Below are 24,853 nucleotides of genomic sequence, written 5' to 3'. Positions count from 1 at the left end.
ATGGAAAAAAGGAGAATGTGTATACCGCCATCTTCTGGACATTTTGGGGTAGACTGGTTTGGATGGACAGACCAAAGTTACAGATGCTTCTATGAAGGAAGGAAGATATTTCAGTATCAAAAAGCAATATCTAATGGTTTTAGTTTTCTGATGATAGAATTAGATTTTCAGATTAAAATTTTCTCTAATTTTTAATTAAAAGGCTACAGAAACAGGGATTGTTTGTTCTTACTTATTTGAGATGTGTCATAATCAATGACAGCAAGGTTATTAATATAGTTATGAATGATTAAGTAGACTTGGCAAACTGGGGGTGGAGGTCACAAAGCCAAAGATTTCACATGGCTAATGCAGCAGGTAGGCTACAGAATACAGATATGGCAAAAGTACAGAAAATGACTACTAAGAAAATGTTGCCATTTTAGTTCATGGGGAGGGGGAGAACCACCTATCAGGTCAAGATTAGGCAAAAATATTGTATTTAAACAATTTTGTATTTCATTAGTTTATCAGAAATCTCAGTCGAAAACATTTTAACGGATGAATGACATGAAATCTTAGTTTACTGTGGGGCGTGATTTAAATCCATGCTAATAAAACATAAACTAGATTTTTTTGCCCTCTGATAGGCCAAGACTGGGTTTTGGAATTTATTATGTAAAATTGACCCCGCCCCCAAAATCTGTAGCCCACCCCCTTCTGCGCTACCGTCTCTAGTAGCCGTTGACGGCTCTTGTAGTGACGGATCAACCCCGCTCTGTAACATTTTCTTTTTCTTTTTCATTTGTTTTGTGGAAAAAGAAAAAGGAGTACAAGTAAGCGCATCACAAACATCCGTCTAAAGCCCTTATTTTTTATAATTTAATCAAAAATACATTTTCTGTCTTAATTTGGGGTTTCCTTAGCTACGGCTATTGAGTCGATAACTGTTCAGAATTGGGAACGTTAGCTTGCTAGCATAGCTAACGTCAAATAGCTAGCTAGCTCGAGGTTTATGCTAACGTGTGTCATTGCTGTTTGATTACGTTAGGTAGCCGGCCAGCTAACGCTAACTGTTTTTTATTCAGCGATACAACCTCGAGACAAGTCGGGACAAGACCAGGTTAGTAACCATAATTTATCATTCGGTTTCTTGCGTGGGATATTGTAGCTTCCTGTTGAGTAACATTAATGGTTAAGTGTATCCAATGTAGAAATAGGATAAAATATCGTTACAGTTTACAGACTTGCTGCGATAGCAAGTCAACAAGAGTTAATTAGCAGTGGGCCAGCATCCACTGCCTGCTCAAATTACTTGATTTCGATGGTATCTGTTTGCCTAACTAAACACTATATTGTTAGCAGTTGTTATTTGATAAGGCCTATCTGGCAAGTGTGCATGCTAACGTTAAGTTTATTGCTGGATAACTGTTGTAAGAGGCTGTCGTTGGTTTGCTAGCTAATGTTGCCAAGCTTGTTGGGGAAATGTAGCTAACGTTACGCATTGGGTGGAGTGACCCAAATACAATTGTCAGAGATATATTTGAAACACTTTTGCGTAATATGGTGATCAGATAATTACATGCATGTTGTATTTGTTAGTTATTTCGTGCAATTTGCAATCATCTGATACCTGCTAGGCATTGGGTTAACATTAGGTCAGTAAACCAACTGCTGAACCGGTTTGTTGTTACAAACACCGTTTTGGCCTAGCTAACGTTGCCATATAACGTTAATGCCGCCATTTTGTTTTGTTCTCTCTAATAAAAACGATTTGGTCTATGATCGAAATATGGTGTTGAATATTTTGATAACCCTAATTGTAACTCACATTTTAGCGATGTAACGTATATCTAGATGATTACATATTGTTCATAATCTGTGAACACCAAATATGCTTGATATGTATTATGAAACGTATTGCAGCCCCCGTCCTCCACACGAAATATGGAGGCCATAGACGAGTAGAGCTAGTTAGCAGCGTTGCTAAATTGTTATAGTGGATCCCAACATTAGCTAACGTATGATTGGTTTACGTTCACGATCACGCAGTTGATGTAACGTTAACCTACCTTTAGAACTAAACGATACATGTTAACTTAAATGTTATGATTTATAAATGCCAATATATAAAATTACTAATTATTGTAGAAGTATGATTGAATTCATGATAACTTAGCTAATGTTAACCCTTGTCAGTTAGGCTTACATTGGAGCTAGCTAGCTGTATGGCTAAACTAGAACCATTAGCCAATTTACCTCGCTAGCTGTTTCATATACAACATTTGACAATTTGCCATAAAGGAATAGACGCGTTTGAATTCGTGCGTAGATTAATTATTTTATGTATTTTGATTTCGAGTTATACATATCACTAAGGCAGTGTAACTTAATGTTCGGGAACATGTGGGCCTTCGGAAAGGTGATGGCTTGCTAATGTTAGTTAGCTAATCTCTACGTAATATGTAACGTTAGCGCTGCTTGCCGGCCATCCCACGACCTAATTTCCTAATCTCTTTGGTTAGCCCATGTTCTCTAAGAATAGGGTGTGCGGACGATAGGACATTTAATTGATTGTACCGTCGTTTATATTGTTCACAAGTGTTTATGCTGGTAGGCGACAATTTTCAACAAGGCGTTTTGGTAATCTGTAAAGCTAGCAGGTCCTTGAGTATTTTTCACACATCTAGAGACCGAATCGCACATCTCACTCAGAACAAATGTAGATTTTGTACCAACGAATAATCTGTGCCATGCAGTCAGGTACTTGCATAATGCAGTATCTTCGGACTAATTATAGTCTATAACATGATTTTGTTCTGATTCACTTATGGCAGTTCTACTTATGGGGTAGCTGTAATGTACACGTCAGACTCTTTTATTCGTAATATGGTGATACAAGGCGCCCCATCAGACTCTATTCAACCACGTGTCAAAAATTACTTAATTGCATTGCCATTATGATGCATCTGAAATATGTAGTAAACTAAAAATATTATAGGGAGATAGCACAACATTCAACTTGCAAACATATTTTCCACTGGGAATGTATTTACCGGCAATACTTGTTTATTGTCTTGTGATTTGATTAATGTTAGCATCTTGCTCAGTTCATTGGATAAAACTGATTCACTTGAAATAATCATAACCATAGGTTAATGCACCCTGTAACAAATTCCTGTGTCACTTGACTCAGGAAAAAGACTCTGTTGTTGTAAATCTGCAAGATGTCAGGTCCATTGATTTTTATTGGCAAGCAGTACTTAGTCCTGTTGTTGCCATGGAGGCAACTCAGCTGAAGGCAGGCACAGAGGAACATCATTTATGATGCATTGCCATGGCAACACCACTTGTACCATTTTCCTTGAACTGTTAGCCTTAAACATTGCATAATTCTGTATATATATATATATATATATTTTTTTTTTATTATTATTAGGACTCCAAATAATGAAATGGAGGTAGTTCTTAGCATTTTTAGTTGTACTGTTGTCAGGGTATCATTAAAGTGTTGTTTGTTATACTCCTGGGTTATATCAGAATGCCTCTGTTGTGTTGTCACTGCTCCCTTCCGCTCTCATTTCAGTCTCAAGGCTCACCATACTCAATGAGCGGACAGCGCAATGTCAGAGCGCTCTGGGCAAACGGCAAAGGGGAAGGATGGCAAAACCAAGTATGCATCTCTCAACCTGTTTGAAACCTACAAAGGAAAGAGCCTTGAAACACAGAAGCCAGTTGGTGAGTCCTTAGGAGTCCACATGAGAACTTTTAGCTGGTCTGCCATGGCCACTCCATTGTTTTTAAGTTAAAAGGAAATGACAAAGGAAGTAGACGCCAGCTTCCTCCTTCCACATTTTTTTCTCCATTTCTCTTCCTTTCTTTCCATTTATGTACTTACTATTCTTCAGCACTGGACCAAAGGTTACAGTTGGACAAAATTGTAATTTAGTCATATTGTATTACGTCACAATTAAAGGAAGGCAAATGGCATAGGTCCATGTGTGAAAGTGACGGCGCAACTGTCAGTTTTGCTATAGGTTTACTGAGGTCCTCAGGCCTTTAGTATAATCTCTTGAGGGGAAGTAGCCGTGGGGTAGGCCTATGCCTTGATTTTCAGCATTGTGGCTTCCTGGTAATGCAGAAATAAGAGATACAAGATGATTGTTTTGTAATAATGTAACATTGTTCTTGTAAATACTAAACTATGTAATATCTAGGCTAATATTTGTTTAATGATGTGTAGTTTACTGTGTTTCTGGTAGTATGTGTTGTGAGGATTTTTTAAGCTAGAACATTATGTACCACTGTAAGATGCACAACACTGCCTCCCATTTACATGACGTGTTCTACATCCTTAGGTCCTTGTATCACAGTTATACTCAACAGGATTCCTTTACTGCATACCTGATACTGTGGTCTCAATTTTAGGCTATGTAACAAAAGGCAGTACAAGGCAGTGTAATTGAGCAGAACAAGCTTTTTTAGGGGGTGGGTTTGTTTTCTCCAGGAGGCCAGACATTATCCTGAGTAGGATTTCATGTATTTCACTGGGCTGTCAGCTGAACCCTCTTATTGCGCTTATGATAATGACTGATTTAATCGGCTGGTGCAGTGTGCATGCGAAAAGATGAATTCTGATACGGTAGGCAGACTTAATAAAGCGCAGACTCAATTACGCTTCATAGGAGAACAAGACTCTGCTAACAGAGGATGGGTCAGCAGCAGAATTGATAATTTGAAGTCATTAAGTCAGACTGAGAAAAGCAGCCCCCCCCCCCCCCCCCCCAAACCAGGCTCCCCTTTGGAGCTTGTTTTGTTTAAAGATGGGGGGGGGGTAAATGAGCAATCTTGCTTCAACTGTGCCCTCAATGTTTATACATAAGCCATAGTGAGCCATGTTAAAAAATCCAAACAGTTGGGGACTACAGAAGCGAATGTACCAAAATATCCATGTCTACTCCTGCTATTTTGTCCTGTGCCTCTCTTGGTTTCCTGCTCCCTCCTTGGTCTTGTACACGCTTGCTCCTCCTTGCCTAGCAGTATCATATTACAGCACACTCTGTGCTATTGGGACTCTTTCTTTCTTGTCCTCTCTCTAATGCTCTCCATCTCTTTATCTTTCCCTCTCTGCCATTAGTTGCCCCTCGTCATGGCTTGCAGTCTCTTGGTAAAGTGTCCTCTGCGCGGCGCATGCCCCCCCCTGCCAACCTGCCCAGTCTGAAGGCGGAGAACAAAGGCAACGACCCCAACGTCACGCTCGTTCCCAAAGACGGCACAGGATGGGCAAGCAAGCAGGAACAAGCAGACCCAAAGAGGTGAGCATAACAGGGCTTCAGGTTCCCAGGCACTGAGCCTGATTGTTGGTGTGGGGTTGGCAAGGCAGTGCAAGACATGATAATAGATAATTATGTTTAATGACTTTTGAAAGTTCCTGGTAATTGAGGCACAAAAAATGTTTCTTACTTTATGCCCTGAGATACGGTTTTGGATTCCCTGTCCTCAATACAGTATGGTTGCTGGCATTAAAATGTACATAAAACTGCTTATGCTTTATGACGGGCAGAGCTTCATGAGTTCTGTTCACTGATAACCCCCCTGCCCTGTCTTGTTATGCTCTGCCCAGCGTGAGTGATCTGCTCAATCACAGTAAACTGCTTATACTTTTCCCTGTGGGGAGTGCATTTTACAGTAATGCAGTTGGTTCTGCCCCATAGGCATAGCTTTATGTGCTGATGCAGTAAAGTGAGACCGATGGTGTATTTCAAGCCCTTAAATCTGTATCTTTAGAATGGGGCTTTGTGAATGATGTTGGTATTGATCACAAGGATGCCAAATATCTCCCCATTTGTTGCTATAGCAACCGCCTTAAATCTCTCTCTGATCAATGGTTCCTTAATTAGTGCTGAATCATCTGAAAAGAGAGAGAGAGAGAGGGCTTGCAGGTGTTCTGAGGCAACTCACTGATCTGTTGTGTATTGCCTGCCAGGGTCCAACGATAATAGCTTTCATTTGGAACTGTGGTGTTGAACGTGAAGGCCTTCAATGGGCTTGTTTGTTAGGGCTTGCCTGGTATCTGTGTTCGTATTTCCTGTGTCTGATAGGAACACTGCTCTCTCTCTCTCTCTCTCTCTCTCTCTCTCTCTCTCTCTCTCTCTCCCTCCCCCCTCCTTCTCTCTCCTCAGTACCGATGCATTGTCAGCACCGCAGCCGGAGTTGCAGCAGCCTGTGGCTTCACAGACGCCTGCACCGACCCAGTCGAGAACCCCGCCAGCTCAACCGGTAGTGCAAGAGGTCACTATCTTTATTTCTATCTATCACCTTTTAACCACTGTAAAAATATGTAAAATAGCCAATGAAGATGTCTTGTGCATTTCATTTTGCAATTTGCTTAGACTTCGGTATCATTGCTTACACTTAATATTCCATTTTGAATAAGGCTGTCACTTTACGTTCGAAAATCGATTGCACAATCGATTGGACCAACCAACACAAGTTTCGAAAACTAAAATAGGGAATCGATTTTAACCAAATATGTATACTATTAATTTTAAACGAATTAAGCAAATAAAAAATCTAAATGTAACAAAACTCACAAACAAGCAGAAAAATAACAAAGAATTCCGAAGTGCAGTAAGCATTGCGAAAGCTAAAAAGAAAATTCCCACCAATTTTACGCACCGGAAACAGCTGTTTCAATCGGCTGCTGTGCTGCTGGTGTTTTGCCATAAAATTGAGGACCACGCGATCAACCTGTGCGACATGAGAGAGACGAGTGATAGGCCCTAATAACTTGAGGAGTTCGATATGGAAGCACTTTGGGGTTTGGGTATATCAAACTATGGAGAAGGACAAAGCGGTATGCAAACTGTGCAGTCGTGAGTTCTACGTAGGCGAAATTTGTTTGACATTTATAATTGTAAACGCAGCCACGTTGAAGCCTGCAGTAATGTTTTTCACTGATGTTATGGTAGTCCACTCATGTTTTTCGAGAATGTTGCACTCCTGTTTGTCATTGTGCACGAAACTTTACGCCAAGAAATCATCAGAAATATTGCTGGCTTGTGCGTCTTCAAGCGCCCCCTCCGTGGATTGGCCTATATTTGGCGTTGAAAATTGAAACGTCTTTAGACATGAAAAATCGATTTTACAATCGATTCAATGAACAATTATGTCTCAAGAATCAAAAAGGATTTTTTTCACAAAAGTGACAGCCCTAATTTTGAATTGTGATTGTTAATAGAATGTTTTTAACTAGAGAACTCTTGACTAGATAAATCAATCAGTTACTGCATGGATGTTCAGAGTGGATTAGAGCAGGGTTTCTTAACTGGTGGGTCGGGACCCAAAAGTGGGTCGTGGACCCGTTCTGGGGGGGTCATGGGGCTTGTTTTAAAAAAGAAGAAATCACTCATTTGAAATGCTACCTTATTAGGTCTAATATTGGACCTTTATTTTGATAGACTTTATTCTTATGTCAGTCATTGCCATGGACATGTTTATAGACAATGTTTATGTGAGGCTACGGCCCTGAATATTTGAAGTAGGATATGGATTCACTTAAATTGAGGACAAAATGGGACAGTGTGTGGTGTGCAGTGAATTGCTGGCACATGTGAGCATGCAACCATCAAAACTAAAATGCCACATGGAAACAAAGCACCCCTGTCAAAGACAAACCTGTCGAGTAGACTACTTTGAAAGGTGACATCAGGAGTTGAAGACTTCACAATTGTGATGCCAAACATCAGCATGTTCTAAACAAACAGGCCTACAGGCACTTTGCGTGTAGCTCACCTTATCTGTTGTCTTCTCATAAAAGATATGGGTAGCAACTTGATGAACATGGGAAATTTTGGGTCCCAAAGCCAGACCAGTTAAGAACCACTGGATTAGAGAGCTGCAGAGCTTGGACTGGTTGTGACTGTGTGTGTGTGTGTTCCAGGCCCCAGTTACAGCTTCGGCCGCAGGGGCAAGGTCCTGGGCTCAGGCCAGTGTTACACATGGAGCACAAGGGGATGGTAAGTCACTCTCGTAGTCACAATTCAAGCGTGCGCGCGCGTGTGTGTGTGTGTGTGTGTGTAAACTTTCTATGCACATAATATGAATTCATACATTAATTTCTACATCTGAACACTGTCCAGTCCAGCGTTCATTGTTTTCCACTGAGGCGCCACTGAGTGACCCCTGTGTCTTGTGCCTTGTGCAGGTGGAAAGGGATCAAACCAACTGTCGCCATTCTCTCGCGAGGAATTTCCCACCCTGCAAGCGGCTGGCGACCAGGACAGAGTTGGCAGAGAACAGGCCACTGCCGATCAGTGGTATGGGCCCGGACCAAGCCTCCGCCCCCAGAGTGAGTGACCACAACACACACACGCTCTGAGTGTCACACACATTCACTGTCAGACTCAGAAACACGCATATACACTAACTGCCCATTCTGAATTTCTTGTGTGTATAAATACATTTGCCCATTAAAGCATGAATATGATTCTGATTTAGTCACAAACATACACCCGTTCTCACTCATTTTCTCTGTGCATACAAACACACACACACACTGGCATGCTCTCTCACACACACAGCATTGACACCTTCTGAAGTGGGCCCAGGAAGGCATAGTCATCTGTTTAAAAGAGCTGTGGTGATGCTTATGTGAGAATTTATTAAAATCTCATAATGAGCTAAAGCGGTGTATATTTAGACCCCTTCCTCTGGCCTATGATTCAGCTGCTGCCTAGAGTGGTTGGGGGTTGGCGCAAAGGATGCTGGGAATGGGATAGTCATTAGTGTTTATTTATTTAAAGAAGTTTTTACAAGGATTGCCATTTGACATCTAACCACTGAGATTCTATAAGGTTGCCACTTATTGTGAAGAGTATAGAGACCATAAAATGGATGCTGAGTTGGTCACTCAATGACACTGCTGCTCACTGTACCTGTGTGTCTCCGTGTCCTGCAGACGTGACGAGTTGGCGGGACGGTGGGGGCCGAGGACTGGCGCCCACCCCGGCTGGGGAGGGGGTGGCGGAGGCTGGTGCTGGGGGAGCCCTGGTGATGGAGGGGGCCGCCGGGGCCCCTCCCCTCCAGCAGCCGAACCCCTCGTCCCACGGGCCGCCTAGGAACCCCCCGGCCGGCAGCCCCGCCCTGCCACAGCCTCCTGTCGGACCCCAGTTCCCTGCCTACCGTGGAATCATGCCTCCCTTCGTAAGTGGCACACGCTTACCTCAACACTGTTTAAATCACATCTTAACTGGTTTAAAGAAGCACTAGAGTTTTGTTCTAAAAATAGTGAGCTGCCAACATAAAAATCATGCAAAGACATTCAAATGCTACCAATAGTCCAATGGGCACTGATAAACAGGGTTCCCACGGTTCATGGAATTTTTGGAATATCATGGAAATTCTTATGAAGTCTATTCCAGACATGGAAAGTCAGGGAATTGTATCATTTGTGGGGCAAAGTCATGAAATATCAGGGAATTTTGGGATTTTGGGAATGCATGTACTTGCCAAAATGCATTAATACAAATATATGTCCAGGCAGAATTTGTATATCTGATAATTAGATTTACTGCTGGCTTAAGTGGTTGTGTTTGGCCCAACATTGTTTATTCAAAGCCCATTTATTAATTTCTCATTCTAAAAAAAAGTCAAAGATTCTTGAACGTTACGCAGCTACTCTGAAATCTTTGGTCGCTATATTGTATGATTCGTTCTATAGTAGGTAATGGAAATTCGAGTTTTTTGTCAGGGAAAAGTCATGGAATTTTACATCTGACTTAGAGTGGGAACCTTGGATAAAGCCTTGTTCATGTGTACTGGTGAGATAGGTGAAGTTCCTTCGCCTCTGACTTGCCATTTATATGAATGTTCCAGTGTTTGCCACAGAATTGAATTGTATTTGTGGTGGTAGGTGAGGGGGAGGGGGGTTCTGTGTCGGAGTCAATAAAATGAATAGCCTATAGTTATGCTTGCTTTGCATGAGAAGTCGATATTGACAAGTAGCTGTAACATTATAGTGTGCTAACCTCGACAACCCAACAGTGTTCTATTCTACAGGACTTCATCCCATCTCAATAGTATAACATGGAAAATCATTGTGTGGTGGTCAGTTTTGATATTGTGGTGGGCCGCCACAAATTAGTCAATGTATGGGAAACACTGTGTTCACAATTTGCATGTGCTGTGCACAGATACAAGATTAGGTACGTAGTATATGATACCGACCTGTAGTGTTGACATGGTCAGTAACATTGTGTTTTAATGTGATGTCATGACTGAAGGATGAAGGATGTTGCATTGACTAAATGTCGTGTCTCAGACAGCTCTTGGCTGACGGACTTTCAGCTGGCTAAGATATTTGCAATTTTCATTAGGCCACCTGATCCAGCCAATGTCATCCTGTCCTGTTGGAAATAAGCCCTGCAGATGGTTGAAGCATCTGTCTGCAGTATCAACAGTGATATGTCCGTCAGCTGTGCTTACGAGCGAGTTACGATTGCTCCTAACATTTCTGCCTCTATTCGTCCTGTATTATCTAAATGACTTTCTAAGACTGAATCCTCTTACTATGCTTAGAACATATAACATTGAAACAATAAAATGTTGCTAGTGACGTGTAGAACACAATGTTTCAGATGTTGATGCATGCGTGCACCCTTGTTGATGAGGAGATCTTTGGTGTTTACAGATGTACCCGCCGTACCTGCCCTTCCCACCACCGTACGGCCCCCAGGGGCCCTACAGATACCCACCGCCCAACGAGGCACCCAGGTACGCCACGTCTCAAGAGTTAAACACAATAAATCTTCAGCACCAATAAACTGCAATTGAAAACACTCAGAGCTTCAAGTTGCAGATGCTACTAGAAAATCAATCTGTGCCATGGATGATTTACCAGCTTAGCATCAGTGACCTTATTTCAAATGTTTTTTATAGTGAAGCCTACAGATGAGGTGTTTGTAACTACATACTGATGCTAAAGATTTTGTGGATTGTGCTACAAAACTGTCAACCTCTGTACAGAAAAACACAGTTAACATACAGCCCTGCCAATCACCAATCATTCTTTCTCTGTGCTCACTGGGACTGCTGTGTTTTCCCCCCACAGATTCGCTCGTGGTCAGGGTGGGCCAGGCCCTGATGGGCGGCCCCCTGGAGGTCCCCGGGGCAGTGGGGATGTGGTGAAGCGGCCCTCCATCCTCAAGCAGGACGACCTGAAGGAGCTGGACGAGTTGGACCATGATGGAGACGAGGGCTGGGCAGGTGAGCACAACGCCCTTCTGGTGTGTGTGGTTGATGGGGCTGTAGCAATAACTATTTATCCTAAACCACCACGGCACGGAACTCAAGGCTCAGTATACTTTATATACAGGCATTCGTGTGGTGCATCGGCTGTGCACGTCCTCAAACGTGAAGCGTGTACGCCAACGGATGTGACTGGTTAGTCAAAAAGCCTATCCCTAGCCTGTACGTCCCTGGCATATTTTGCTATTTGTAGCATTGTGCTATTGCACTCAGTGATGCTTATTGCTATGGATGCCATTTTGCGCTTTGAATCCATACTAGGCACACAGGGATCAAATTCAGCAAACAAAACAAGTGTCTCTCTGAGGTCCACATGAGTTGTCTTCCGTGTTTAGCACAGAACTTTCTGTCCAGAAATGTGTTGTGTGTTTTCTATTTCTAGGCTCTAGACTCCTCAGTCTGAACATGGTTCTTGGAATACCTCAGGAAGCTGCAGCTATTTTGTACAGACCAGTTGTGTATCTTGTTTTTCCTCCCAACCCCTATAAGCTCAGCTTTCCACATGGTGGAGGCTTTCTGAGGCGTTTTTTGTTGTCGTTGTTGTTGTAGCAAGCGAGGGGAAATCAAGTGGTTTGATGAATTAGCGGAAAAATGCCTGCAAGCTGGGCTGCCTAACTCCCTGAGGTGATCATCTATGCAGAGAGTGGAAGGGAGGCCAACTAAAAGAGTGCAGTGCACACTGTATTAGAGAACTGTGGGAATGGTAGGGGGTTGGGTTGAAAGAGTCATTGTGTTGAAATCACGATTTGGATTAATGCAATTAGCAAATTGCAAAGGCTGCTAATTAATTGTGCAGCTAGCGACTCTGAACCAGTGGTCAATAATGTTTAATAATGTTTTTTAGTCATGTAGTCATGTTTTTTAGTCATGTTGTCCTTGTGTGAAAGTCATACTCATCAGTCAGAGGTACGGTGCTCCGCACACTAACAAATCAAATATGGCATCTTAAGCAGTATTTGGAGGTAGTTGGTATATGTAATGCGTGTGCGTTGTTTTCATCCTTGGATTAGTAGATAGAGCTGTTTATGTTTTGATATCTTAATGGGTTTGTAAACTAAGTTTGTAATCCTGACTTGAAAGCCTGAAATCCCAACATCTGTCAGACAAATTGAAATTAGATATTATTTACTAATCGTTCAGCTCTAGTAGGGGGAGAGTAGAGGGCAGTGGCTCAATCCCTAAGTGAGCCCTGAGGACTAAGGACAAAAGACTGATCTCAGGAGCTAAGTGAGTGAGTGTGTGAGGCCACATGGGCTCAGATTGGTATAAATTGGATGGGGACAGCACTTCACAAGATCATTTGTTACCTTGGCAAAGTTTAACAACAAAGATGTTGATGACACTTGCCGGTTCCATTCCATGGTCGTGTGCCCTGCTGTTAATTTCCGGATTTCCCTATGGTCTCCGTGGTAAACGCTATAATGCTTTGATCTGTAGGTAATTCCCTTTGGTGAAGTCTGCACTGATGCAGACTCACAAAAGGGCTCGGTAAGTGTGTACTCAAACCCTCAAGCCCTTTGAAATGCAGCATTGGGATAGCCGTAAGCCCTTACAAGTTTTACGAGAACGTGCAGCAAAGTCCGTGAGTCTGAGTCCGGACTTTGGGATTGAGCCAGAGCGTCTCAATGAGCCGGAGATAGACTAGCCAAATATCCTCAGACAGATCGTCAGATAAGGGTTGTTCTGGGATGTGGTTGAGAAGCAGTGTGTCTGTCATCCCAGTCCAATTTTTTTTCTTTTTTTTAATTTCTCTTGAACGCCTGCGTGTGCTTCTGTCCGTAGGGGCTCATGAGGAGATTGACTACTCCGCCAAGCTGAAGTTCAGCGATGACGAAGGAGAGGAGGATGGTGAAGAGGAGAGGAGCGAGAGCAGGAATGGCACTCGGTAAGAAGACTACAGTGTGTTTCTGTGCTTCAGCTGGTGGAACAATATGGTGACCATGACATTCCCATTTTCAATTCCCATGAATACACATGGGCCTGGCGATAAATATTTACCCATACTGGTTACCTGCTGGTATAAATAATTACCTTACCCATACTGATTACCTGCTGGTATAAATAGCTACCTTACCCATACTGATTATCCGCTAGCATAAATATTTACCTTACCCATACTGGTTACCCGCTAGCATAAATATTTACCTTACCCATACTGATTATCCGCTAGCATAAATATTTACCTTACCCAACTGATTACCTGCTGGTATAAATAATTACCTTACCCATACGGATTACCTGCTGGTATAAATATTTACCTTACCCATACCGATTACCCGCTGCTATAAATATTTACCTTACCCATACTGATTACCCGCTGGTATAAAACTGTGTTTGTAATTGTAAACGGAAATATTGTAATGTAGCTCTCGAGCTTAGTCAGTCTTTGTCAGTCAAAAAGCTTTGACAAACTTGTAATTTACAGTAACATGGACTAAACGTAACCTGGATTAAATGATTTTGACATGCTGCATTCTGTAATGATATTGCAATGGTAGTGCTGTCACTTTCATATTAAAGCTAAAATGAACTCATTATCTCTTGCTCCTATGAGATTTGCGAGAAAGTTTGGTGTCATGATTGATAAACAGCTGACCCTTCGACCGCGTTGCCGAATCTTCCAGTCGTGCTGCATCGTACTATTCAGTAAAAGAAAAACCGAGTGTACCGAACCTAACAGGCCACCCAGCTCTTGGTACAGACCATGGTCATCTCTCGCCTCGACTACTGTAACGCCCTTCTAACAGGCCTCCTGGATTGTGTGTTGAAACCACTACAGGTGGTCCAGAACATGACCGTGTGAAAGTGTCATGGCACATTTGGTTTTCAATCAACCAAAAACGGCATGTTACCTTGCTGTTCATTGAGCTCCACTGGCTACTCGTAGCCGCCTGCATCAAATTGAAGTCACTAATGCTTTGAAAGCATCTGCTAAATGAATACATAGAAACGTAATGGCCTCCGTTTGTCCGCTCCCCACAGAGAGCCACAGCAGCAGCGTGCTCAGGATGGCTCTGCCCCGACCTCACGCTCCCGAGCGTCCGACAGCGGAGGGGACTCCCGCCGCACACCCCCAGCCTCTGCTGCAGACAGCCCCACACCCCCCTCCAGCAAGCCAGCCTGGGCCGAGGAGGGAGGTGGCAGCTGGGCCGGACAGGGCAACGCCGGACCCTACCAGGTACACCGTGTGTGTGTGTGTGTGTGTGCGTGCGCATGGGAGTTTGTATCTGCGTGTGTGAGCACTTTTGTGTGTGTCTGTGTACGTAAAGACTTCCTTCTCTTGAAGCTTAACACGTTTGAAAGGCAGTTGAACTGTACTGACTGGTCTTGGTGTGTTTACTCACGTTGTGCAGTGCTATAAAGACTGATGCAATGCTATAAAGACTGGTGGAGGCCTTCACCGTTCAGTCACCTCCTCCCCCTCCAGTACCGCCTCTGCAGATATATATATCAGTGGTCTAGGTGGTTGGGTAGTGCATGAGGTCCATGCAGGCAGGACTCCAGGTGTTCTCTACTGGTACAACAGCAGAGCAGAGCGCCCCCTGACTGCGGCTGACGGTACTGTGTACCTGTGTGCAGGGCCGTAGGTCTGGACTGGGTGGCCCTCGGGAGCAGCCCTCCCCCCCACCAGGGCCTCTCCTCGGACAGGGGCCTTACTCCTACTACCGACAGGTACATGGGGGAACTTGGTGCCCAGACTCGCACGGCATTGGCTCCCATTGACTCATTTGACTCAAAGCATGCCCCATCTTATCCAGCCACTCTTCCCATCCAGCATGACCGCCAGAACAAAATGCTGTTTGACTTTGGTTGTCATGAAGAGAATGTTACCCTGACTGTGTCCTCTTTGTCACACGCAGGACCGCTCGTCCAATCAGACAGGCCCTCCAGGTCCTGTCCCCCTGGTGGCCCAGAAGTCCCCAGGTGCTCATCAAGGCAGCGGTAGTAGCGGCGGTGGCCCCACTCCTCCGCCCCCCTCTGGCGGGCTCCTGCCCCAGCCGGGGGCGGGTGAAGACGAGGACGAGACGTGGCGCCAGCGGCGGAAACAGTCCTCCTCGGAGATCTCAGCCGCCGTGGAGCGCGCCCGTCGCCGCCGCGAGGAAGAGGAGAGGCGCATGGAGGAAGAGCGCCGGGCGGCGTGCGCCGAGAAGCTCAAGCGGCTCGACCAGAAGCAGCAGCAGCAACAGCAGCAGACTGTCAAGCCGGACGGCTCAGTTGCGGCCCCCGCTGCCCCTGCCAGTAGCCCCAGCCCCAGCCCCTCACTCTCTGCCTCCTCGCCCAACGTCAGTCAGCCCCCCTCGCCCTGCGTGGACCCCGAGGAGCCCCCGCTGTCCTCTGTACAGGCTGGCTCCACTGCCGGCAGTAACCGACAGAGGGCCGGCAGCAGCAGCAGCTACGACTCCAACACAGGTTAGGCGACACACCACAGCACAGTAAAATGCTTTCAGATCAGCTGTACACCGAATGCTTTTAGAGTGTATACCTACCTGATTTTAGAGTTGATTTTGCTCTTCAGCTGGTGGAACAATATGGTTATCGCTCAAAAGTAGTGGAACGTAAGAACATAAACTATTTGTCTATAAATATATGTTTTTTGAAAGGAAGGAGTTTATATAAAGAATATATGGTTATAATATTTCAATGCCTCAATATCATAATGATGCCACTTGTGTCTTCTCCAGAGAGCCAGCCGGGTCCTCCACCACCAGTGTCCCAGCAGCAGCAACAACCGCAGCAACAACCGCAGCAACAACCGCAGCTGCCTCCACAGAAGCTTCTGGAGGTCGCAGGGCCTGTGGACAACAAAGAGGACTCCCAGGGTGTGCCTCACGTCCGCAGTGGAAGAAGTGGCGGAGGAGGAGAGGATTCTGGGAAGGTGGAAAGCATGGGGGGTGGCGCGGGTCGACAGCCCAGCGGTCCGCCTGGTCAGGGCTACTCTAAATACCAGAAGTCGCTGCCACCTCGCTTCCAGAGGCAGCAGCAGGTACGTCCACGGCACAATTGCAGCAGCACTTCTGCTTTTTATCCTTTATTCAGACAGGACAATAAAGGCCATCAGATGAGGGGGTTAGACACCAAGTTCTGGAATGGTTTGGGTTTAAATTTGGGTGCCCAAATCTCCCTGTAGGCCACATGTGTTTATTAATAATAATAATAATAATAGGCCCCAGCCGTGGCGCAACTGGCTGGGGCACCTGCACTGGCGATTCGATTCCCGCCCCGTGGTCCTTTCCGGATCCCACCCCAACTCTCCCCAAAAAATATATACTTATAAATAATAATAATAAGCTTTTTTTGTATAGCACCTTTCATACATAAATTGTAATAATACAAAAAGTTAAATAAAAAAGAATGGCAACATAAGGATGCCAACTGTACCGTTTGCATCAGGGCTACCTACACTCTTTTTCTTGCTTTGGTCTTTTTTAGTATTTATGCAACAGTACAGTGGAGTAAAAGATGTTAAGAGAAACGATGAACAATCTTGTCTAAGGGCATCTGCTGTTTTCAAAAAGTATTATAATGCTGGTGATTTGTTGCTCCAAAATGGTAACATATTTCACAACAAAAACAGTTTAGTCTCACTCTAATGGAGGCATTTTGGAAATGGATTTGTACAGAGATCAGAGGAAGACATCTAATAGCTTAATGGAGATGGAAATCATCCCTCTAAGCTCTGTTCCAGTGTTGCTGCTGCATTGCAGATGGCTTAGGCAACAGTGTGCTTTAATCTTCTGACATTACCCAGGGAGTTACGTAACCTTGTTGGCAAACAGACAAGAGAACCATGTAAGAGATGAAGAGAGTTACCGAGGCCCGTTTAAATTATGCATGATGGACACGCTGCCAGATATTGTTTCTACCCCCCAAAACCCGGGCGATGGGAGACAAAAGCAGAGTGTGTGTGTGTGTGTGTGTGTTTTTGTTTTTCACTCTTCCTTTCTTCTCTCCCGGCCGCTCCCAGGAGCAGCTCATGAAACAGCAGCAGCAGTGGCAGCAGCAGCAGCAGCACAGCCAGGCTTCCCAGGGCCAGCTGCAGTCTCAGCAGCAGGCTCCGCCACAGGGCCCCGGGGCCCAAGGGAACGCGCCACAGGGCGGCCCCAAGCAGACCGGCCCGCCGCTCTACCAGCCCGGCTCCATGGGCCGACCCCACGCGCCGCCCCTGCCCATGAACTTTGACCCCCGCTGGATGATGATGCCCTACATGGACCCCAGGATGATGCAGGGCCGCCCCCCGCCCATGGACTACTACCCGCCCAACATGCACCCTTCTGGTGGGTGCACATAACTGTTGTCCCATCGCGTGCAAAACTGACCTACATATCGCCACACAATACATGCAAATCTGTGCACACAATGCTAGCATTTGTTGGATGTAGAGTCTGCACTCTTGACTTTCATGAGATGTTAACATGGCTTTCATGCATCAGTTGAAATTAATATTTTGTGGAATGCTTGAACATAATCCTATTTGTAATGCCTGCCATTGCAAAAATAGATGCTGTGATGGCAAGAAAACTCTCTTGAATCATTGTGATTTCTGATCAGCATAACAAATCATTGAACCTCTGAATAGATGCATCCTTGGCCTCCAGTTGTCTTGATGTGAGGGTGTCCCACAGTGATGAATGACTGTTTACCTTTGTTGTCTCTTCTGAAAAGTTAGCTGGAGATGATATGTGTTCTAACATTTGAATTGGGTTCCTTGTCACAGGGCTCATGGGGCGAGAGCGTTCCGACTCCGGAGGTTCTGGGTCGGACCAGTTTGACCGGCAGCAGCAGCATGGGGGACCCCCTCATCCCCACCGCGGGACACCCCCCATGGATCCGAAGCTGGCCTGGGGGCCCGAGGTGTTCCCCGTTGGAGGAGAAGGCCGAGGACTCAGCTCCCCGCTTAGGCAGAAGCAGGCCCTGGATGAGGAGGACAACATGGGCAAGGGGCCAAGGTAAGAGCCACTCCAGTCAGGATGTCCTCTCATGCATACCTGATGAAGCCTGTGAAAGGGGCTTGACAAAGTGCCGGCTCTGCCATCTGAATGTATTACATTACAGCCTTTTAATCCTGGACTAGATTAGATGGATTTTGTTGCATGCTATCCATCGTGTTGTGGTTATGTTTGAAAGGATTTAAATCAGGTGGAAACCACAGAACATTATGACAATGTAGCCAAGATATTATTATGCTTCAGGACTGATTATAAGATATGATCCACTTGTCCCTGATTGTTTTGCATGGATAAACAACAAGGCAAGGCCAGGTTATATAGCGCATCATACACACAGAGGCACTCTGTGGAAACGCAGTAGTGAAAATGTGTTGTACTCCTTACCTTCTCTTGCAGGAGTGACACTCCCCCCGTCCGAGGCAGGGATGGCGGATCTGGCCCAATACAGCAGCCTGGCATCTCCCCCAACTCTCCCTCTGGCTCGTCCAATCAGACGCCGCCACCCGTGGGCTCCCAGGTTGGCGGACCCCACCATCAGCCCTTCATGGGGGGCCGGGGAAACTACAGCGGCTTCCCCGACGGTGGATCCCGAATGGCTGCGCACCAGCAGCAGCAGCAGAGGGGTAACAGTGGAGGGTCCTTGCACGGCTTCGGTCACCAGGACGAGGGGCCCCCTCGTGGGGGTCAGCAGCAGGGTCAGATCTGGGGCGCTCCGCACCCCCACTACGACCGCAACGGCCGCACAGACCTCTCCCCTCTGGAGAACAGTGGCCACCTCCAGCAGCAGCAGCAGCACCATCACCACCACCCCGGGCATCACCCGCACTTCTCCCTGTACCCCCACAAGCAGGAAAACGGGCGCGGTGAGCGCGAGCGCGTAGGGGAGCCCAAGAAGAGCAACCCCTCGCCCCCGCTCCACCAGCCGTCCCTCTCCTCCTCCTGCTCCTCCTCATCCTCGTCCTCCTCTGCCAGGGAGGACGGCAGTGGGAAGCAGCAGCAGCAGCCCCAACAGCAACCCCAGCATCAGCAACCGCAGGCCCCACAACCAGAGCATGACGCCACAGTTGGGCATGGCAGCAGCGGCGGTGGTGGTGGAGGTGGCGGTGGCCGGAAAGGGGATAAGATGCCCCCCAACGCCCACTTCTCTCAGTCCCAGCATGCTCAGCAACCGCAGCAGCACCCCAAAGGCGGCCAGCGTGGCCGCGACCACAAGACGGAGACGCAGTGGGGCCCGCGACCAGGAAGCAGCGCACCGGGCGGAGGAGGTTCCCAGCACGGCAGAAAGGGAAACGCTGGACCGGGCGCCAACGTGGGAGGGGAGCACTCGGCAAACGCTTCAGCCGACAGCAAGTCATCTGCGCAGGGAGGGGGCGCCAACTTTAACAAGAGGGCAGGCCCGATCAAGAGGCCAGTGCTGAAGGAGATGAAGAGGGAGGGCGGAGAAGGGGAAGGCGGGGAGAAGACCGCTGTAGGATCGGGGAAAGAGAAGGAGCAAGATGGCGGCCCGTTAGCAAACAAGCAGGATCCAGCCACCAACTCCCAGACGTCATCCACCAACTCCGGCAAGGATGAATCTGGCCCAGGCGGCAAGCCCAGGAACGGTGGCGGCAAGGAGCGAGCACCTGGAGGCAAGGGCCCCAAAGATGGCGACGGCTCGGCCCCCGGCCAGGGCGGCTCCGCCCCGCCCTCCAGGAGGGACCGCGAGCGCTCACATGAGGGAGTCGGCGGGCCCGCCACGTTCCACCCCTCCGCCTCCAGGGGCAGTCGGGCGACCCGTGCCCGTGGTGAATTCTATGGACGCGGACGTGGGTACCGGGGCTCCTACGCAGGCGGCGGTGGCGGTGGTGGCGGCAGCAGCAGGGGCCGAGCAGGCGGCAGGAGCAGCCGAGACTTCCGGGCGTCGGCCAACAGCGGCTACCACCAGGAGTATAACAAAAACGATGGTCCGCGCGGCGGCGGCAGACACGGCCAGCTGAGCTCTCAGCACAACCCGGCGCGCGCGCGCAACCGCAGCGAGACGCGCAGCGAGGGCTCCGAGTACGAGGAGATCCCCAAACGCAGGAGGCAGCGCGGGTCCGAGACGGGCAGCGAGAGTGGCGCCAGCGAGCACTCGGAGAAGGAGGAGCAGCAGCAGCGCAAGCCCAGCGCCAAGAACGGCACCGGCCCCGAGAATGCCGTGTCCAGCGGCGGGCAGTCAGCCCCACCCAGGGGCTCACAGGCACGGGTGTTCACCCCGCGAGGAGTGCCCTCCCGTAGGGGCCGGGGAGGAGGAGGCGCCGGAGGAGGCATCTACCGCAGCGGTGGTGGAGGAGGGGGAGGCGTGGCCGGAGGTCACCGCTCGGCCTCTGGGTCGGCATCCTCTCACAGCTGGTCTGCCAAGTCCTCGGCGACCGTCCGCAAGCAGCAGGCCCCTGCCAACCCCTCACCCCCTAAAGACTCAGGTCGCACCAGTGGGGGAGACAAGAAGGAGAAAGCCGGTGGAGGTGAGAACCAGTCTCAGGGCCAGGCCGCTAACCCGGCTCAGTCAGGGCAGGCTGCCACCGCGGTGCCCCCTCCGCAGAGCTCCACCGAGAACGGAGGTGTCGTGGGCCAACCTCCGTCGGCCAACCCCGCCACCAACTCCACAGGGACCCCACCGCAGTCGCTCCCGGGTCAGGACGGTCGTGGAACGTTCCCACCGCGGAACTTTGAGCGCCCGCCCCGACGCCGTCGCCACGGTCGCTCGCAGCATCAGCAGGACAAGCCACCCCGTTTCCGCCGGCTCAAGCAGGAGAGGGAGAACGCCGCACGCATCAACGGCAGCACGGGACAACACCGCTCCTCCTCGCCTGCCGAGACCGATGGCCCCGGCAACCCCAATGCCGCCGTTCCCAACGCTAACCACAACTCCACAACCACCAACGCCACCACCAACAACAGCGGCAGTGGCCATGTTGGGGGTGGTGGTGGTGGCAGCGGCAGCAGTCTGAACTTAAACAGCCACCACCACCATCACTACAACCAGAGCAACGCGTCTCAGAATCACCCACAGCACCGACACAACCACAACCCGGCCGGGGGCGCCAAGTCCCCCGACGTCTCCAACCAGAACTCGGACCATGCCAACGAGGAGTGGGAGACCGCTTCGGAGAGCAGTGACTTCACAGAGTTCCGCGAGCGAGAGGCAGGAGGCGGCGGCGGCAAGTCATACCCCTCCCACCACCACCACCAGCACCACCACCAGCACCACCCTCCAGGGCGCGGTGGAGGAGGTGGCGGTGGCGAGCGAGACCTGTCCTCCAAAGAGGCGGCAGGAAACAAGAGGAGCTTCTCCAGCCAGCGGCCCGGCATGGATCGGCAGAACCGGCGTGTTGGCGCCGGCGGTGGCGGTGGAGGAAGAGGCCCCCGGGGGCCGCCCGGCGGTGGTGGTGGAGGAGGCGGAGGCATGGGTGGGGCGGGCAACGGAGGAGCCAGTCGCGGCGAGAGGCGCGGCAACTGGCCCTCCCCTAAAAACAGGAAGTAATTTTTTTTTTTCTTTTTGTTATTTTTGTTTTGGAGAATTTTTGGAAACATTTCAAATGCATCCTGTGTCTCTTCCCCTTTCCTACCCTGATATCTTTCTGCCCCTTTTTCGTTTCCATCAACTCACTGTTTTCTTTCCTCAACCCTAACATGCTAGCACATTATTGTACAATACATAGTGACGGAGACCGTGTACTTACTCATTCTTGAACCCTACCTGCCCCTTCTCTGTGTTGCTTTCTCTCTTACTGCTGTCTCCCCCTAACCCTTTTGTAGATCCATGCTCTGCTCCCCCTCTCCCCCACCCCCTACAGCAATCACCCCACCCCAGCCTACTCCTCTCTGGCCTGGCTCTTGATTAGATTTTACAGACACTTCATTTTAAAACTCGAGCATCTGTTGACTGAAGCTACAAACGTTCAAACGAGATCCACAACAGTCGCACGTTTGCATTTAACAAGCACAAGATTGCATTGAACCCAGTCCAGTGAGAGTGCCGAGCCCGTGTCGGAGAGAGGCGGCTGGACAAGGCTCAGCTCAGATACACGAAGACGGGGTCAAAGGCCACGATGAACTTTTGTATTGTTACCACAGGGTGGATGGACTGAGGTCATCAAACTGGCAGGGGAGTGGGTGGGGGGTGCAGACCTGCCGATTTTTTTCTCCACAAGAGTGGTTGGGAAATGGAGGTTCCCGTTTTATCGTGAACAATTGTACCATAGGCCTGTTTTGTTTGTCTCCCCTCATGTTGTGGGGAATTCTTTAATATTTTTTTCTTCCTACCCTCCTGTGTTCATTGTTCTTTTTCTTTCCACCCTTAGAAGAGTTAGGGCTGTGTACTTATTTCTCTTCTTTTCTGCAAGGCAGATCATTTATTAAAAAACACCTTTTTATACAAACCCAGCCCTTTCTCGCAGTTATTTTTCTTTTTGTTTTGGGTCTTTCAACAAGTACATCATTACTTACTGTGACTACCAACCCCACAAAGAACTACTGCTCACTTCCCCACTCACACTGATTCTGTCTCTAACGTCAACGTCCTTGCTGCTCTGCCCTACAAATATACGGTGTGATTTCCTCTTTTTAGGGTTTGGGGGAGACTCCTCCGGTGTTATCTGTTTTGACTGATGAAGGCTGTTTTTGTTTATTTTTGTTTTGTTTTTGTTTGCCAGCCTCAGCGTAGCACTCTAGTTTTCTTGACACAAACATTTGAGTATACTTTCATTCAACGAGGAAATGTCTTGTCCTCGAGCAATGGCATGCAAAAAAGGTGACTGAATTGATGGCTTAAAAAGGCTTTAAGAGGTTTTTTTTCCCCTCTCTCAAAACTCATTTTCCGAGGCAGTTTTTCCCCGTTTTTTTTTTCAGTCTCTTGAAATCTCCATCCCCCCTTTTTTTTTTTTGTCTTCGGAGAATGGGTCTTGAGTATTCCTGTCAATATTGTTATGATTAGATACATGCAGAGTTATTTGTTATCCATAACAGCTTAATAGTAAGCACTCCTAGAATAAAGCAAACTGTTATGGTGTTTCTTTGGGGGGGATGGGGTCCTCCCTGCCCCTCTAACCCTCTCCCCCCTGCCCCTCTCCCCCTTAATGCATGCCCTCACAATGTTGGATAGTGCAGCAGGTGTCATAACCCCTCTCTGCAGGGGCCAGAGAACTGCTGGCCACTGTTGCTGTTGTTGAGTGTTTTTGGCTCTGCCGTTGTGTACATATAATACGGGAGGAGGAGGAGGTGGCGGCTCTCTGCTTGGGTGGTGCGGCTCCTGCCATAAGTGTCTACAGGGTGAACAAAACAGCTCTGTTTAAAAAAAACAAACAAAAAACTTTCCACTAAGTGTTTCATATTCCATAGTCTTCAACTTCATGGGCCTGCTGTGGAAGTTCAGCAGATGTGAAAGTTCTATCTATATATATATATATATATATATATATATATATTATATATCCTCAAAACTGACCCTTTCTGTTCTTTTCCTTTATTGATGAAATTTGCTTACTTTTCTGTGAGTGTTACGGAGCTGTTCAAGGGACGTTGATGAAACCCAAATGTTGACAAAAAACACTGACAAAACTTCTACACGGTAACTCCGCCTTAGGGCTCAGCTCAGAGGATTTCCAAAGTCTAAAAGGGCATCATAAACAATTGAGAATACATTTTTTTTCTTTGTTCCTCAAAATTGTATCAATATCACACTGCTGTAAGTTGGGGTTTGTCTGTGTACTGGAGCTTCTGTGACGTCGAGTAGCGTTTACGAATGAGTGTGCGCATGGGCAGTTTTCTCAACTCGTGTGACGTTCCCCCCCTCGTCAAGGCAGAGGTCGTATGCACACGTTTAAAAATGTTCTTTTGTTTCTGCCATATTAGGATACAATTGTACCACTCACCTTTGCATACATTCACGTATATACATTGAAGTGTGTGTATATGTTTATCCAAATGAAGTACTTGCAGTGGGGTAACTTAGTCAATTGTTTGGTCATCAAGGATTCCCCCCTCATTTTATACATTACGGATAAAATACAAAATGGGGTGGGTAACTATTTTCCTTTTTAACACTGTTTTACCCATGCATGAACACATCTATGGATGCAGCAGCTTAAGGAGCCTGTCATACATTGGTAGCCATATTACTCGGGGTGGGGTGGGGGGCTCTTAACTGATTCCTTCATCCCTCGTTAACTTTTATCTATTGACGTGGTCATATTGTATGTACCCATGTTTAAATAAAAAAGTAAAATAAAATAAAAATGTATTCCTTGAAATACTCCAAGATTGTACTATATTTCCAGCATTACCAAGGTACCCTGGAGTGGTTGAAGCTGTTAGGCTATAACTGGTTTATTATTGGAACCGTAATATACACACATGTATGTATATTGGTATGTATCTAAGTTTGTCTACCCCAACTTACATTCCCACAAACAAATGTTGCCATTTTAAGTTCAAGGGAGCAATGTACAAGCAGAGAAGTGTCTTATTATAATAAAAGTATACAAAGAAAAAAGTTAATAAATTTTTGTTTTACTGGAAGAACTGGTGTGGTTTGTTGCATGGGGCTATGGGGTGTGGTCAGATTAAAGTTGATAATCATTATTATCAACTTTACGAAACAC

The 24,853-nt window shown here is 47.3% G+C and overlaps 1 protein-coding gene across 3 annotated transcripts; it reads left to right on the top strand.

Annotated features, from left to right (window-relative positions):
- The first annotated feature begins 699 nt into the window (after nt 1–699).
- Nucleotides 700–24,773, top strand: prrc2a (proline-rich coiled-coil 2A). Of its 3 annotated transcripts, none has more exons than XM_076302197.1 (18): nt 700–815; nt 1,068–1,102; nt 3,566–3,717; nt 5,117–5,294; nt 6,162–6,270; nt 7,922–7,997; nt 8,186–8,329; nt 8,939–9,183; nt 10,670–10,752; nt 11,090–11,244; nt 13,069–13,171; nt 14,269–14,464; nt 14,866–14,958; nt 15,147–15,696; nt 15,969–16,270; nt 17,252–17,561; nt 18,002–18,233; nt 18,630–24,773. In XM_076302197.1, the coding sequence occupies exons 3-18, from the start codon at nt 3,603–3,605 to the stop codon at nt 21,733–21,735; spliced, it is 5,997 nt and encodes a 1,998-aa protein (XP_076158312.1). In that variant the 5' UTR covers nt 700–815; nt 1,068–1,102; nt 3,566–3,602; the 3' UTR covers nt 21,736–24,773. The 3 variants fall into 3 exon arrangements, with proteins under 3 accessions (XP_076158312.1, XP_076158315.1, XP_076158314.1); XM_076302199.1 differs by having other exon boundaries at nt 728–815; nt 1,031–1,102; XM_076302200.1 differs by lacking the exon at nt 14,866–14,958.
- The last annotated feature ends 80 nt before the right edge of the window (nt 24,774–24,853 follow it).

Source organism: Alosa pseudoharengus, unplaced genomic scaffold (genome assembly GCF_046254945.1).
Source record: "Alosa pseudoharengus isolate Yale_2024_CS ecotype anadromous, Long Island Sound unplaced genomic scaffold, YU_APseudo_1.1 YU_APseudo_1.1_scf_23, whole genome shotgun sequence".
Taxonomy (NCBI): domain Eukaryota; kingdom Metazoa; phylum Chordata; class Actinopteri; order Clupeiformes; family Clupeidae; genus Alosa; species Alosa pseudoharengus.
This window is presented reverse-complemented; position numbering and strand designations above follow the sequence as displayed.

Bases quoted from the DNA above. Each gene is read 5' to 3' on its own strand.
- prrc2a (XM_076302197.1), top strand. From the start codon at position 3,603: ATGTCAGAGCGCTCTGGGCAAACGGCAAAGGGGAAGGATGGCAAAACC. The intron at 3,718-5,116 runs GTGAGTCCTTAG...CTCTGCCATTAG, and splicing joins TGAAACACAGAAGCCAGTTG to TTGCCCCTCGTCATGGCTTG. The intron at 15,697-15,968 runs GTTAGGCGACAC...TGTCTTCTCCAG, and splicing joins CAGCTACGACTCCAACACAG to AGAGCCAGCCGGGTCCTCCA.